Source organism: Nannobrachium achirus (assembly GCF_963921795.1).
Source record: "Nannobrachium achirus genome assembly, chromosome: 1".
Taxonomy (NCBI): Eukaryota; Metazoa; Chordata; class Actinopteri; order Myctophiformes; family Myctophidae; genus Nannobrachium; species Nannobrachium achirus.
Window position 1 is genome coordinate 51,770,034 of NC_137810.1, and position 17,647 is coordinate 51,787,680.

The window sequence follows — 17,647 nt, forward strand, 5'->3', positions numbered from 1 at the left end:
TGGCGGAGGAGGTGGTGGTGGTGTTGTAGTCTGTTGGCTCAACGGTCAAGCCTCTCCACGGGGGGGTAAACATGTCGAAGACAGGCCACTATGACATGCATCTGTGATGGGAAAAAAAAACAGCTTCCTCTCTTGCAGAGTTGCAGGATACCGGCGATTCCTCCACGATCAGAACGAAGGGCACTACATGGCGCCTGCACGGCTTAATCGATAAAAAAAAAGAAATATTAAGGCCAGCACGGCTTACAAATCTATTAAAGAAAACAATGTCGACAGTAATCTAGTAAGACTATGGCATCATGCTGTGTCGGTAGCGCGCGGCATCCTCTTTTAATAATAGCTGTGTATATGGGGAGTGTCGCTGTTCATTCTCCGTGGTGCTGAAGATGGTTGAATAGACCAATGAACGGCACAGGGACACTCACCGCGTGGGAGTGTCCACGCCACGGTGATCACCACGTCCTGAACGTAAGATGCTGGAGACAAGCCGTTATGATAGAATGATGTTTTACTAAATACTAATACTATCACTCAGATTCATCATCTGATCTACGGACATTATGTCATTGATTGTCTATGGCAGACGTGGTTCTCAACCTGTGGGTCGGGACGCCCAGAGGGGTCCCCAGATGTTTGTTTACTCACTCAACAGTAAACAAAACAACATAAAGTTTAGTGTATAGAGGGTAGCCTATCTGCACTTTTCTAAAGTGACAATTTAAGGACTTTTAATACCTCTAAAATGACAAATTAAACATTGGCCAAATTGTCAAATATTAGAGGCAGAAAGGTATTGTGAGCATGTAGATCTGCTATTTTCACAATAGAACCGTTATACAAAATGTAGCCTCGATCGGAGACCCATCCTTTAGGCTATAATGCCTCAACTCGTGCTCGTCAGGGTCCCCAGTTAAAACATGATTATTTTGGGGGGTCGCGGCCTGAAAAGGTTGAGAACCACTGGTTTCAATACCCTTTTCATATCAAGGTCCGTTATTTATTCGGCATTTTGAGCCACGGACCACCATTTGATGACATTTAACCTCTCAGACCCAAAACTTTGAATATGTTGTTATTGTTGGATAAGATTTGGTCCACAATTCCATGCTGTATTGATGTGGTAGCCTATAAGAGAGACAACATTCAAACATTGATCAAAATAACAATTCTTCTACATTCTCTAATTGTGTAGACTAATTGTACATTAAGTAGTTCTAACTTTAACTCTTAAGAGTGTGAAATGAAACCAAATGGACCCTTACGAGTCCATTTGGTTTCATTTCACACTCTTAAGAGTTAAAGATCTAAGGGTCCATTTGGAACCACTGGTCAATGGGGATTAGCCTACTGGTAGATATATTTGTTCTAAACGTGTACAATTAGTTTACTAGTCTAGTGTAGCCTATTATTATTTACCAAAATCACCAGCATGCTATAGGCCTATACCTAAAATCCTATTAATGACATCTCTTGAGATGTGGACAAGGAGACTTGTTGCCTACTACACCAGTACTTCTCAAACATTTTCATGTCAAGGACCCCCAAAATAATATGTATGCCATAATAGACTGTATGCAATTTGGATCATATTCTCAAACCTCTTAATTTAGGCCATTGACCCCCATACACTCTCAGAGCATGTGTACAATTGACTATACAGGCGCTATGTAATAGACAGATTTACAGACAAGGGTCCATTTGGTTTCTCAACCATCAGTCATTTAGCTGGGGACCCCATGGAACCACCTCAAGGACCCCTTTGAGAACCACTGATGTAGTGGAAGTCCACTTGTTGTCCTACAGAATAAAGGTTAACTCATAAACTGTAGTCAGTTAGGAGGATGAACTGCAGTGCAGGCTGATTTCAACTAAGCAAACAATAAAATGCAGGAAGTTGATTAACGCATCAATCAATCCATCCCAAGATCTGACTTATTTGCTAAATCTTTGAAAATTGAAAAATATTATTGTATGGTATGTAAATCCTTTATTTTGAAATCCCTCCACCACGGGCTGTGTTGAGTTGCGTGTATCTATTCTGCATCCAGCTTAAGGCAAGACCCAAAATCAGACTAGTGAACATTTTTAACTAGAATCTTTGCTTCTGGGGGTCCCTGAAACAAAATATTTTGAGATGGGGGTCCGCGGCCAAATACACATCCCTTTGGGGGTCCTTGCATGACAAAGTTTGAGAACCACTGATAAAGCAACATAGCCTAAGTTTTTCAGAAAACTGTTAGGATTTAGAAGACATGTATCGGCCTATATCAGCGGGCAAGGACCCCCAAAATGATATGTATTTGGCTGCGGAACGCCATCTCAAAATATTTTGTTCCGGGGACCCCCAGAACCAGAAGCAAAGATTTTAGTTAAAAATGTTCACTCTGAATTTGGGTCTTTCCTCAAGCTAGATGCAGAATAGATACACTGTTGAGTTGTGTTGGTTCCGGGGTGGGAGGAGCCAGGCAGACATGCAGCGATAAAGCATTACAGACTCTCATCATCATCATCATGATCATGTAAAGTTCTCCGTTGAAGCTCAATAACAATATTCACACTATGGTATGTATGTTGTAGCCTATCTATCTTATGTCATAGTTTAACGTTATCTTCTGTCTTTAGACACCCGGCTATTATGTATTCCCACATGTGCTAATAAGCTAAGCATGTGGCTAGCTTGTCACTGTAAACTGTGAAGAGTTGCACAGCTTTGTCTGCAGTTATGTAAAATGTGTGTGTTTTATTTTGCTGAACACAGATTACTACTACTAGCCTTGGATCAAGAATATCATAGATGTATTATATCGAGGCCGATTTTTACTTTCGTACATAGATATAAAAATGTCAAACTCCATAAAATAAATACATCTATAATGATAGTCTTGATACAAGGCTACCACCAGATTACAATGAATTGCCTCGTAACGTTCTAGGATTTTAGTGACCCTCTAATGTGTTAATACTTTTTCAGATTCTCGTTTGATTTTTGTACAAAGTAAAAGTCAGTCATCATGTACTTAATGTGATGCTGTAGCCTAATCTGGTTCTCAACCAGTGGTCTTTGAGGGGTTGCAGGTGGTCCCAGGCTAAATGATGGAGAGTTGGTAACCAAATGGACCCTTATTAGATCTCTAAACTCTTGAGGGCGTAAAATGAAACCAAATGGACCCATAAGGGTTTCAGTTCATGCTCTCAAGAGTTAAATTATTGTTAAACATAGCATCTGCATTACTTAATTTATAAGACGTCTACACAATTAGCGAATGCAGAAGAATTGTTAATATGGTCAACCTTTCCTGTTATCTCTCCTATGGCACCACGACATCAATAGCCTACAGCATAGAATTGTGGACAAAATCCTATCCAACAATAACAAAATATTCTAAGTCTTGGGTCTAAGTGGCTAAATCTCATCAAATGGTGATCCATAGCTCAAATGGTGAATAAATAATGGACTTCGATGTGATAAAAGGTAGCCGCATTCTAGCTGGTTAATTATGACTGTGTAATTATGATGTACAACCTGGCTACATGTATATGTATTATTATGGTGATTGTTATCATCTCTATCACATTATAGGTACCTTCAGACTTTAAAGACCTGATCCAGCGCTTTTATGCCCTGCAAGCTGAGCGTGTTGAAACCTATAGTCTCTTTGAGGAGTAAGTGACCCAAAGCTCACAATATCTGTCATGTTATAATTTTGCATGCAAATAGGGCTGTCACAATTATTACATAATCGTCTAATCGCAATTATTTGAGGGAATCGCAATTATTTTGCATTATCGTCATAATCGTTTCCATGTTAAAATGTTAATATAGTTTCAAACACGTTCAAAAAGTAGTGGAAATAGCAGATCTACAAGCTCACAACGCGTCGCATCGTTTCCATGTTAAAATGTTAATATAGTTTCAAACACTTTCAAAAAGTAGTGGAAATAGCAGATCTACAAGCTCGCGACGCGTTGTGAGCTTGTAGATCAGCTATTTCCACTAGCAATGTTATTTTTTAAGTATACAATTGTCAAATATGTCAGTAATTTCTTTGTATATTTAAGTTATGTGTCATGATTGGCATGTGCAACTTCAAAGCCTAAAAGCGACACAGAAATGTAATTGTCAACAACAAATAAACAAATAAATCGTTAATCGCAATTATTTCGGTGACAATTAATCATCATATAAAATGTCATAATCGTGACAGCCCTACATGCAACTAATTCTATTCTAAAATGTGTCAACAGTTTAAGTGCTGGGCATAGTGTATTGTTGGGCATAAACCTCTTTATCTGCATATTTTAACTTTTTGTGTTTTTCCTGAATGAATGCCCTACTTGATCATACTCACACGAAAAGTATCAGAAATAGCAGATCTTGAAACCGTGATGCATTTTGAGCTTGTGGATGTACAATTTTACCAATATTTGAATATGAATCCTGAAAAGTAACAGTTTACTTTTCCATACCAATTACCTCTGTTGGGGTGCAACAGTTAATTGAGCTAATACATTATATTAAAAAGGAAAATCATTTTTAATAAAATATTCTATTTTGGGGAGAGCATTTTAAAATATCAGATCTACAAGCTCAACGTGTAGAGCCTTTTTAGATTTTTTACCAATTTGACAAATGTTCTGTATTTTTGCGTGACACACCTACCCTACAACATAAGTAATATGGCGTACGTGGTTAATCAGACTAATTGATTTACTCAGAATCTCTACAAGTTCTGTCTAATTCTATCTACTTGACTTGACTTATTCCTGTAGGCTCCTAGGTGGAGCATAGGGCCGCAAAATTCTATTTAAATGTCTATTTATTGATATTTTTTAAATATAAAAAAATGCATCTTGATTATTCAATTTATTGAAAAAGGAATCGATAGAATAATCGCTAAGAAAATAATCTATAGTTGCAGCCCTACGTTTAGCTTTTTTAATAATTATTGTTTCTGTCGTTGAATTACTCCATCACTAGCGCGTCCAACGGTTCGAGTGAAAAGGATAATGAGTACGTTATAATCTCCTTTGCCTTGATCAGGGTTCCCACGGTCATGAAATTTAGAAAAATATTTTTCCAGTACTGGAAAAGTTTTGGAATTGTTCAAGGGTCCTGGAAGGTCCTTTGGTTATTGATTTTGTTAATACCTCTGAAATGACAACTTAAACATTGGCCAAATTGTAAAATATTAGAGGCAGAAATTGTGAAAATAGCCGATCTACATGCTCACAACGCCTTGCGTTGCGAGGCGTTGTAACGCAAGGCGTTGTGAACATGTAGATCGGCTATTTTCACAATAAAACCGTGTTATACAAAATTCCTCTACTCTTAGTGCTCGTCAGGGTGCCCGGGTCCCCAGTTCAAATATGATTATTTTGTGGGTCACAGCCTGAAAAGGTTGAGAACCACTGACATACACTACCTGTCTTTAGGCATTGCGCATAGGAGTAAGCGACTCGTTATTGATCTGAATTATTGTTATATAGTCCTGGAAATCGGGTTAAATATTCTGGAAAAGTTTTGGAAATTAATTGGTAAAGATGTGTGGGAACCCTGTTATAATCTCCTTTGCCTTGATGATGGTGTGCAGATTCTCTTTTCCAATTTCCCCAGAAATTATAACGGGTGTTTCCACGGCGGTCTGTTGTGGTTAATGTGATGACTTTTAACTTTCTTCCAGAGGACACGAGGCCTACTTGAGGACGGGCCCCCACTATGACTTTGACCACTACAGACAGCTGGTGCACGAGATAACGCAGGCCTTCTGTGGCATCTCCAAAGAAGTGCTGGAGATCAAAGACAAACTGCATCAGGACTTTGACAGGCCAGACCTCTCCGAGCACATTGACAAACTGCAGAGCAAAGAGAAGCAGAAGCTCGAGCTGGTAGGAAGGAACATTGATATTGACTGGCTCTGGTGTTTTGTTTTGTTGTCGTTTATGTTCAGACATTATGAGGGGAGATCAATGAATAATGTTAACCGCTTTCACATTTGGTATGGGAAATGCCCAGTGTCTGTTTCTCAACGTTTAAGTAGGGACCCGAAAGTTGGACAGGGTTTCAAGTTAAGAAAATGCATGGTATCTGTGTGTGTCTGTGTGTGTGTGTGTGTGTGTGTGTGTGTGTGTCTGTCTGTCTGCCTGCCTGTCTCGTGCATAACTTGAGGACCGTTTGGCCAATCGTCTTCAAACTTTTTGTGTGCATCACAGAGGACCCAAGGGTGCGTTATGCCAATCGGGAAGTGCTTGTCCACGACCCAAAATCCAAGTATCTCTGTATCTGTCTGTCTGTCTGTCTGTCTGTCTGTGTCTATTTTATGCCTATACATGGAGATCCCTGATGTCATCAATGTGACATCATAGTACAGACGTCATAGAATGAGCTCCAAGTGCTATGATAATGGGTATTGCCATACCAGGGAGGGACCATATTGGGGGCCCCGGGGGCCACAGGTACCCCTTTGCTCCAATCCAGACCAAACTTTGCACAAACACTGTTTAGGGGTCTGCCATGAAAATAGTCAAATCCAAAAAGAAAATTGCATACAGTACATACTGTATGGGCACAGCAGTGTTTAACACTTCAAATGTTCATAACTTGATGACCATTGCTCTGATCAGCGCAATATATGGCTGAAAATCTAGTTAAACAAAATGCCAGACGCCAGAGGATTTTAAAGGAAAAGGCCAGTGTAGTTTTGTATTTTTGTTATTGTCAACATAGCCTATAAAAACGGTTAAAACAAGTCACAGTTTGCCCTGTATAATATATCATTGTGATTAACACAGGCATTTTACTTCCACCTTGAACAACTTTATATTGTGACAGTGAGTAATTGTCTGGAGAACTGAACTGTATCTGGTGTTGGCTAACGTACTTTATGTATTCTTTGGCATTTTTATGCTTTATTTCTCAGATAGTGTAGACAGAGCGAGGAGGAAACACAAGGGCAGAGACATGCGAGACAAATTTAGAGTCTGATTGGAACGGGTCCATGCGCTCACAAGGAGCATATGGTCTGAGCACCAATAGACTGCTTGAGCCACTAGGCACCCACCCTTATCATTTAAAGTTATACCATGTAACTTTTTTTATAAAACAAATCTTAAAATGGTCCTAACTGTTAAATCGCTAAAGTTTTAGAACCCCCACTCCGTTATTTTCAGCTTCAAAAGCCTTCTCTTTATATGTTTTCTATGAGCCTTGACTTGAGGGGGGGAGAATTTCGCGGCAAAATGACGTCATCATACTACCGGCCAATCACAGCGAGGGTTATACACTGCCGGCCAATCACAGCGCATCTTGGAGTGGGGTCGCTAGGGCAGCCATATTTGTAGTCTCCCGTGTGTCTCTATACTCGGGTGCACGGTGAAGCATGGGTGAAGGAGTGTATCTCCGGAATGGCCGAACGCACAGGAACCAGGGACCCCTCAAAAGATAGATCTTGGCGAGGTGGAGGCAGACGCGGGGGTGTGAGAACCGAAAAACGTTGAAGAACGTTGAAGAGCAGTGAATATTACCAGCTCAGAGTCGGACACCTGTCCTGTTTTACTGTTAACTAGGGCTGTCACGATTATGACATTTTACATAACAATCAATTGTCTCTCAAATAATTGCGATTAACGATTTAATCGTGTTTTTATCCTTGACAATTAAATTTCTGTTTGGCTTTTAGACTTTGAAGTTGCACATGGTAGATGTGACACAGAAGCTCACAATGCGTCACATCGCGACGCGTTGTGAGCTTGTAGATCGGCTTTTTTCCACTATATTTTTTTTCCTTAAAAAGATATGAACATTTCTCAACATGGAAACGATTATGAAAAATAATCGCGATTAAGTCAAACAATTGCGATTAGACGATTATGTAATAATTGTGACAGCCCTACTGTTAACGTTGGTTGTAAATATAACCAATAAATCCAATTTTGCAGATACTGGCGATAAATGTCCACCAAATGATGGTTAACCATTTAAACCCTATATACTTAGTTGACCTGGGATTCTGCATAAATCTCTTTAAAGAAAACAGACAATGTACAGCCTCACAAAGTGTCATGTAGCGACGCGTTGTGAGCTTCGTAGGTCTGCATTTGGATGTATTGCTAAATAGTCAGGGATCCAAAGGCCCCAAAGCTCAAAAGAATTGATTGAACCTGACATGGCATGATATACTTTTTGTTTGTGTTTTGTGTTACGCAGCCTTTATTTTTTGACCGTAAAATGTGAACAAGATTCTTTCTCTCAGAGACCTTGGTGGGTTGTGTAGGCTGTCAATAAATGCTTCCCAGATACACAGAACACATGTGCGGACAACACCAAGTTCAGAAATACACTCACAACCTTGCCAAACGATTTAGAGCCATTTCTGTTCCAGAAAATGCACCGGCTTTTGGTATTATTTTACATTATTTTCATCTTTACTTCAATAGTAATAATTCATTCAAGATTTAGTCAAGATTTATTTATTCTCTAAATTACATGAGCCATTAAACTCATTTGCAGTGTCTTCGAGTAATACAATACAATGCAATTCAACAACATCACTGTTGAAAATAAATTACATCTAGGAATTGGAAACAAATAAAAGGCATACATGTGAGATATAAAAGTTACAAATAGAAACCAAGACAAACTTAAAACTAAATTCCCAAAACAATTACACGTTGTGGTGGCCTGTTTGGTCACACTTGATCAACTTGAGTTATGACATCAGCCAAAATGTCATTCTATTCTGCTAAGATTTCTGTCATTCAGCTGTAAAAGAAAAGATTACAAATCAAACAAATCAATGATCAAGACTGCTACGTAATGCTATGTGACCGCACTATGATACATTCAGCCATGTTTGCGCTGCATTGGGAAGCATTTGCCAGGTGCTTGATCACTGAAGAGAAGGACCTGGTGTGTACATATCTGTGCTTACCATCCATGTCCAGCTATGTAGATGCCCTGTCAGAAAAGGATGTACAGTCGTGACTAAAAGTATTGGCCCCCTTGTCCCTTGCATTTGTAAAACAGAAGAAAAAAAAAGATCTTCCAGAAGCTTGGCAAATGGAAACATATTTTTGAGCGGTGGTAAACCGCTCCATAGAGTGGCTGTGCGTGTGTCTGTAGCCTTTTTCCTCAGCGTTTTGCCATAGCAAAACGCTTCAAGCAGGCTATTCATCTGGAACTCGCCTGTGGTGAGTCCACAAGTTGACTTAAATCTTTAGTAACCGCTAATCCACCCAGTTTAAATGGAGTAAATCCCTCATTCTGCTGTCTTGTGTCACGCACTGAGCATGGACCAAATAAAAAAGGAGAGAATTGTCAGGATCCAAAACATGGGCAATCTGAAGGCTCCAAGTCCATCTCCAGAGACCTTGATGTTCCTTCACTGTGCACAATCTAGATGATTGTGTGTTGTGTTTTTTTTTTAAACAAATGCAAGGGTGCCAATACTTTTAGCCACGGCTGTACATGCATTGCAGACCAGCTGAAAGAGCTGTTACTGTATGTTTGAGCACAAAGATCTGGCTAATGTACATGGACATTGTGATCATTCTGAAGCAGCATTCAGGCCTAGGATTATTGACTGCTTTAACTATTGACTGCTTTAACTATTGAAAAATAGCAGATATACAAGCTCACAGCGCGGCACCGAGTGCCGCGCTGCGAGCTTGTAGATCTGCTATTTTTGAAAAATCATGATTTTTTTTTGCAAAAAAATCTGGCTAATGTACATGGACATTGTAGCCGGGGAGCCACAGGCCCAAAAGCTCAAAGAATAGGATGTTACCTGTGATGTCATGACATACTTTTAATTTTCGTTTTTTCTATTAATTTGGTCATCAAGGTCCACAGAATGAGAGGCCTGCTCTGCCGGAAATCCTGCGAAAAAAGGTTATGGCCATTTGTATATTCACTCCATCGACTTCAATATAAAGGAAAGAAACACACCAAAAAAAATATGCTTTAAGTAGCATGTGAGGGGTCAAACTAGGGATTCTTGATGATTCTGAATCCATTGCAAGCATTTGTTTTGCATGAAAAACATTCCTTGGGCTAGAAAACGGACCAAAATAACGGTGAAAAGTGATGACTCATCACTTTTCACAGGTTTGAGAGGCTGAAATCTAGCCCAAGGAATGTTTTTCATGCAAAACAAATGCTTGCAATGGATTCAGAATCATGAAGAACCCTTAGTTTGACCCCTCACATGCTACTTTTTTTGGTGTGTTTTTTTCCAGTATAGTGAAGTCAATGGGAAACTTTTTTTCGCAGGATTTCCGGCAGAGCAGGCCTCTCATTCTGTGTACCTTATTGACCAAATTGATAGGACAAACAAAAATTTGGAGTATGTCATGACATCACAGGTCCTCTCTCATTTTGGCCCAGTGGCTCCCCGGCTATTGTGATCATTCTGAAGCAGTACATCCACACTTGACATACAGGCCTGTGGGAGGAAGACCTGGCTGAAGTAGAAAATATGTCACCATAACTTGCTGGCCGCTACAAGTAACACGCCTGCCCCACTATCTAGAATCAATGAGATGCCTACCTACGCTGGCTCCAAACACCCATAGAGAATTCAAGGATGGGATGTTCGCTGTACATCAAACTGAATGCTGTTTTAATGCTGTCTGGACAGACATGGCACGTGAGAAAACCTACCACCCTGATGCCAAGACAGAACTTTCACTGGCATCAATCAGCAGCCATGTAGAAATACATGTGAGCTCTTCCAGTTCTAACAGCACTTTCAGAGCAGACTAAGGTTATGGTAACCTGGATATGAACGATGCCATACATGGTGACGACTCCCAAGAGCCAAGGAACAAAAGGAGACAGAAAGTGTAACATTATGACATCAACAATTAGATTTTCAATCCACTCACTTGTGAAGAACAGGAAGTGATTAACCTTTCAACGGGCCACAAATCTGCATCTGCGGGACTTGGTGAATGCCTGTGAATGGTGGTGGTCTGTCCTCCAACTAGGGATGGGACGATATGAAAATGTCATATCACGATTATTGTGCCAAAAGAAATCGCGATTTTCCGATATTATCGCGATAATCAACATCCATTATCCTGGGGTGGAACATTTTGCCAAAAAATAGCAGATCTAGTGAGCTTGTAGATCGGCTATTTTTTGGCAAAGATATTTAATGAGAGTGAAAAAAAGACTGCATCAAGTACATATATTATAAGTACCTTTTACCAATTGCCCGGATATGAAGCTCGGCAAATAAAAGGTGAATTGATCCCAGTGCATGACGGAGGACGATATCAAAATAAATTAAATCTCCACGATACGACTATTGTGAGTGTTTTTTATCAGATAAACGATAATATCGCGTATGGTCCCATCCCTACCACGAACCCTCCATGAGCTACCAATGGATGTCTTGATTGCAGCCAAGTAGTCACTGGTCAGCCTTCTTCCCTTCTTGGTCACGGGTTGGATCTGGCTTAACCCATTCAGGCCTAGAATTATTAAATGCTTTAACCAGTGAAAAATAGCAGATATACAAGCTCACAGCGCACGCTGCGAGCTTGTAGATCTGCTATTTTTGAAAAAGTCGCAATTTTTTTTTTAAAGTTGTACCATGTAACTTTTTTTATAAAACAAATCTTAAAATTGTCCTAACTGTTAAATCGCTAAAGTTTTAGAACACCCACTCCGTTATTTTCAGCTTCTGAAGCCTTCTCTTTATATGTTTTCTTCTTAGCAGTGACAGGGGCGGGATTTCGCGCCAAAATGACGTAATCTGCATCATCTGTATACGTTGCCCAATCACATCGCCGATCATGCACACATGGTACACTACCGGCCAATCACAGCTTATCTGCTCTGGTCTCCAGGAAGCGCCTCCGCTTGGCTACAGTGTTTACCATGGTGAAGGATTTTAACCTCTTAATCCACAAATCCTGGCCAGAAAATTACGTTCTACCATGCGTTCTACCCCTCCACGGATTACTATCGGTCGCGGTGGTTTGCTGGCGCCGCTCCGGTGGTCCGCGGCGGTGGTCCGCGACGACTCCGGCCGAAAAACGGCCGAAAAAAGCAATACCGCTACTGACCACTAGTTGAGCAACTTACACAGTATAGCTTTAAATCTTTGAATATGTATTTTCAAGGCGAACGTTTATAACTCAAATTTTGCTTCTGGGTGGTCCCTGGAACTAAATATTTTGAGATGCGGGTCCGTGGCCAAATAAGTTTGGGGGTCCTTCACATGAAAAAGTTTGAGAACCACTGACATAGTAGTCTCTCAAGAACAGACTAACTGAGCTCCAGTTAAGTGAAAAGGACCTTTTCTTTGCCGATGGCTAGCCAGATTGCTGACATAGAAACATAGGTTTTTCAAAAAATCTTAGAAGGATTCAAAAGACACTTATAGAATCGGGTCAAAATTCGAATTTTCACGATTTTTCAAAAATAGCAGATCTACAAGCTTGCAGCGCGGCACTCGGTGCCGCGCTGTGAGCTTGTATATCTGCTATTTTTCAATAGTTAAAGCATAAAATAATGATACACTATATGTGTACCCGTTCTAAATTTAAACAGGGATGCTGGGAAACTTGTCCACTCGTGACTGAAGAGACCTCCAGCTTCTTGTCTTCATCCAAGTCCTGCACCATGTACAGGTTTTGGACAATTGCACTCTCTTCCTCATAGACCTTAGATTTGAGTGCCATGTAAAAATAACTTTTTTGGCTTTGCTGCAAATGTTAATAAGACAATTTGACATATTTTCGTAGCTATTTTCTCATTGTCTTTTTCTTGCTGCAGCCAGTGTGTCCAATACCTTTTTCACAGGTATTTGTGGCCTGTTGAAAGGTTAATCAGCTCCTGTAAAAATGTCTATAAATCATTTGGAAAGGTTTGTGAGTGTATTTCTTTTCTTAACGTGGTGTTGTTCACACATGTGTTCTGTGTATCTGGGAAGTATAGCAAAATAACAACAAGTATAGCATCCCCATGTCAGGTTCAACCCGTTCTCTTGAGCTTTTGGGCCCGTGGATCCCCACCTATAAAGCAGGCAGAGATAGAACCTTGATTGAATGAATGAAACATTCTTTTTAAAGTTAAGTGAGTGCTATAGTATATTTCTTTTGTATATCTAGCGATTATAAAACACATTTTGTTATGTGGAGTTACACACCAATGTTAATGTCTGGTATACTTACTCAAGTCAACCACAAGGAGGCAGAATTCATGTAGAAAAGACAAAAAAAAGTGTATTTCAGGGTTGGAAGTTTATGGTAAAAATGTCAGTGGAATGTTTAGAGTTCTCCAGATAATAATGTATGGTTCAAGGTCATTCTAATATATTTAATTTATACACCACTGGAATACCAAGAGTGGAGCTCAGGGTATCATTTTGACAGAAAGGTATCAAAAATATTCTGGGAATTAACGCTGTGATGCTTTTACAAGTAACGTCGTGTCAAGTCAGCGATTTGTGAGCAGCGGCCGCATCTATTCCTCCCTCTCTTCATGGTCAGCCTGTTTGAGTCAGACTGGTGCTAAAATGTTATGACTCTGGCTCCACACAAACCGCATGTCCTACGACTGAGAATGCCTGAGAGCATTCGCTTCTCACTCTTAAATCCAGATTTATACTTCGTTATTGTACACTTTGGGGCAGGTTTCGCGCGAGGAAAATAGCCGATCTGCATGCTCACAAACGCGCAGTGTCGCAACGCGTCGTGGGCTTGCAGATCGGCTGTCTTGGACGCACGGCACCGCCGTAACGGCGGAGTATAAAAATGAAGCGTAACCCTTTTCGCAAAAAGGCTTGCATTATGTATGCTTTCTAACAATAACAATAAAAAGAAATACATTTCTGGCAAATTTCTGGGAGCATTGCAATGTGACCGCTGTAATTCATCCCAGCGTCATCTTTCTCTAAGCCCCGACATACATTGATGAATGGTTTGCATATGTCTGATGTGATGTGCCTCTCTTGTCCACAGACAGCCAAGCTGCAGCTGGCCAGGCAAAGGGCCCAGGATCACCCAGAAGACGAGGGCTGTCAGGAGAAGATTCAGGAGATCAAGCACGAGTAAGAGCAGCTTTTACAGCTCCTCCTTTTACTACTTTAGCTCCCCGTTGACCCCTTCACCTACCTCCTGCACTATCTCTGTCCATGTGATGCTGCCACTGCCTGCTGGCATAAATATATATATATATATGAAAACATTTGAAGCATTTGGACTGTTGCGTTAAAGATGAGCTAAGCTTGAATAAAGTAAAATGTTTTATCCACAACATTCAGCTTCACTTGTAACTGTTTAATCCTGTGTTAATTTAACTTTATTACGTTCTCAGAGGCGCAATCCAGAAATGTTTTAGTGAATAAAATGCCTTTGTTTTTTGTTTTTTTATGGTCAATATAACGAGCACATCTGCAGTGGTTGGATGTGATCTCACTCTTTCCGGTTGAAAGTTTTAGACCGTGTTTGCTAGTGGTATTGCCTGGAGCTTAAAGCACTATATCTCCCCTGCCCAAGCGGGTGTTTCGTCTTAGCTCACTGGTAGAACTTTTGTCTGCTGCACGGGAGACCTGGGTTCAAATCCCGGAAAGGAAATACATCCTATGGATTGCAGCTTTAACACTGAGGACTTTACTGTGCAGCTTGGGCTTCTGCACAAAACAAGAAGGCCTTCGTTTGTTAAGGAAGCTCTGTGAGAATGTCCTCGCTTCCAAGAGAAAGAATTGCACCGTAAATTGCACCACAGAGAGTTGATCTGGCGTTTTACACGTCTTGGTAAGGCAGTTTACAACCCTATCTTTCCATCGTATTGTCACTGTTGGGTGGAAACAGTGACTGCCCAAAACAGTTACTTTTCAGTATTAAAATTAAAGAAATACTGAAAGTAGCAGATCTACAAGCTCATTTTAGCAGTATATCTGCTACTTTCGTGTGTGACGCTGTATGTAGTGCGTTAATTTACAGAAGAAAAAAAAACACAAAGTTAGAATATGGAGAGAAGAGGTTTCTGCCTCATAAACATTCAGAACGGTTTCCTCTTTAGCTAGTGCAGTGGTTCTCAACCTTTTCAGGCCGCAACCCCCAAAATAATCATAATTTAACCCCCCCCCCCCCCCCCCACACACACACACACCCTGACGAGTACTAATAGTTGAGGCATTACATTTTGTAACACGGTTCTATAGTGAAAATAGACAATCTACATCTGCTATTTTCACAATATGGTGAGGTATTAAAAAGTCCTTAAATTATCACTTTAGAAATGTGCAGATACCCTCTATACACTTAAACTTTATGTTGGTCTGTTTACTGTTGAGAGAGAAAAGAAATGTTGCACATTCGGTTAATCATCTCACCCCCCCTGGGGGTCCCGACCCACAGGTTGAGAACCACTGAGCTAGGGGAACCTTGAGTGACAAACACAGTCTCAGAGGCATATTTAGAGAACAGTGTGTTCTCTAAATAACTAAATGTTATTCCTCCATTCTGTTGTGTTTTTCCTCTCTCTCTCTCTCTGTGGCGTCAGTTCAGCAAAAGCTAGGGTATGTCAAAGATGGGAGTCCTCGTGAAAAAGAGGCATTACATTTTGGATAACACGGTTCTATTGTGAAAATAGCAGATCTACATGCTCACAACGCCTCGCAGCGCGAGGCGAGGCGTTGTGAGCATAAAAGAAAAAAAGACTTGTCAGTTTTTTACACAGGTTTCTACGGTTTCTTGGGCTGGATATGGCAGCCTGGAATGGTTTTTCAGCTAAACTTAGCATGTTAGTAAACGTGCCACAATTAACAATAATGCATTGCACCTGTGCAGCTGACCTGCAAACCTGGTAACATACCATTTTGTCAAGCTGGGGAGAATACAAGTGTGGAGAATATAATTATAATACCTTGTTAAAGTGACCATTATGTTACATTTTGCATTTGTAGTTATTTTACTGTAATTTAACAACATAATAATAACCAGCGCACATAGACAAAGAGACATTCATGGATTTATATTTAAAAGTAACTTTTATTTTCTCCCCTGGCTGGACCCAGGGTATGGCAGCTGCATACCTCTGCCATACCCAATTGACGCCCCTGCTCTCTCTCTCTCTCTCTCTCTCTCTCCAGCATCATAAAGAACAAGGAGTCTCTGAGTGAGATCATGCAGGACTTTAAGTACGACTCAGAGGAGTGTGATTGACAGGCGGTTCCCAGGAGGCCCCTTGGCCGCTCCTCCAGTCCGGACCACCGGGCAGGGATTGATGGGCGGGTGAGGGGGGGGGCTGATTGATCGACTGCTGAGAGCAGCTCCCACCTTGGACTCATCGCCGGTTGCACTTATTGATCCAAGCCTGGCTCGCCCCGCCTCTCCCTTCTCAATACCGCAGTCTCAACCCCTAACCCAGGGATGGCATCTCCGACGCAAGCTGTGTGTTTGTGCATGCATGGCGCGTCCAGTGCAGCGCGTGGCTCAGCGAAAAGTCAACGTTTTTCTGGTGTTATGGTATTTGTAAAATATTCTGAAATGTTAACGTAAAATGTCAAATAATTCCCTGAAGTTCATGCAGATTTTTATGTCTGATAATTGTTTTTTTGAAACAATAAAAAAAAAAAAACTTTCCAAGACAAATTAAATTCACTGTTCTTTCTATATTATGCACAATCAATCATTACGTATATTTCTGAACCCTTATTAAAAATAGACCAAAAGAAAAAGTATGGAAATCATCAAGTCAGGTTTATTAAATATATTGTTACAAAAATATATGCAATATAAAACTGTCTTCCAAACACACAAGTCAATGAGACACAGTACAATATGTACAGTTTATACATGGGTGTACGTTTGTTCCAATGATGGCAAGTACCCATTTAGAACGGGTACACATATTGTGTATCATTATTTTATGCTTTAACTATTGAAAAATAGTTAAATAGAAAAAAAATTTAAATCGTGAAAATTAGAATTTTGACCCGATTCTATAAGTGTCTTTTGAATCCTTCTAAGGTTTTTTGAAAAACCCTATGTTTCTATGTCAGCAATCTGGCCAGCCATCGTCAAAGAAAAGGTCCTTTTCACTTAACTGGAGCTCAGTTAATTTGTTCTTGAGAGACTACTATGTCAGTGTTTCTAAAACTTTTTAATTTGAAAGACCCCCAAAATGATATGTATTTGGCCACGGACCCCCATCTCAAAATATTTAGTTCCAGGGACCACCCGAGAAGCAAAATTTGAGTTACAAACGTTTGCTTTAAAAATATACATACATATATTCAAAGATTTGCACACATTTTCACGACTTTTTCAAAAATAGTAGATCTACAATACAAGCTCGCAGCGCGGCACTCGGTGCCGCGCTGTGAGCTTGTATATCTGCTATTTTTCACTGGTTAAAGCATTCAATAATTCTAGGCCTAAATGGGTTAACTGACCCCAGCACTGTGAATACTGGGGTTCAGGAATAATCCATTGTAACTGCCCCAGGGACACATAACACAGTATTTTAGGTAGCAGGTAGCTTATAAATGAAACATCCCATCTTGTGATTGTTTTATTATGTTGTAACCAAGTGAAAGTGAGTATGGTTGGGGCACTTTTATTTTTTGCAGATGCATTGAGTTAAAAATAGAATGCCTTTTTGAACGGTGGGCTTCTCCTTCATCAAAGAGGT

At 40.3% G+C, this 17,647-nt stretch overlaps 1 protein-coding gene across 1 annotated transcript; it reads left to right on the forward strand.

Moving 5' to 3' along the window:
* Nucleotides 1-2,446: 2,446 nt before the first annotated feature.
* Nucleotides 2,447-16,197, forward strand: rex1bd (required for excision 1-B domain containing). Its single transcript, XM_080723787.1, has 5 exons — nucleotides 2,447-2,562; nucleotides 3,581-3,663; nucleotides 5,682-5,886; nucleotides 13,969-14,057; nucleotides 16,104-16,197. The coding sequence occupies exons 1-5, from the start codon at nucleotides 2,560-2,562 to the stop codon at nucleotides 16,174-16,176; spliced, it is 453 nt and encodes a 150-aa protein (XP_080579913.1). The 5' UTR covers nucleotides 2,447-2,559; the 3' UTR covers nucleotides 16,177-16,197.
* The last annotated feature ends 1,450 nt before the right edge of the window (nucleotides 16,198-17,647 follow it).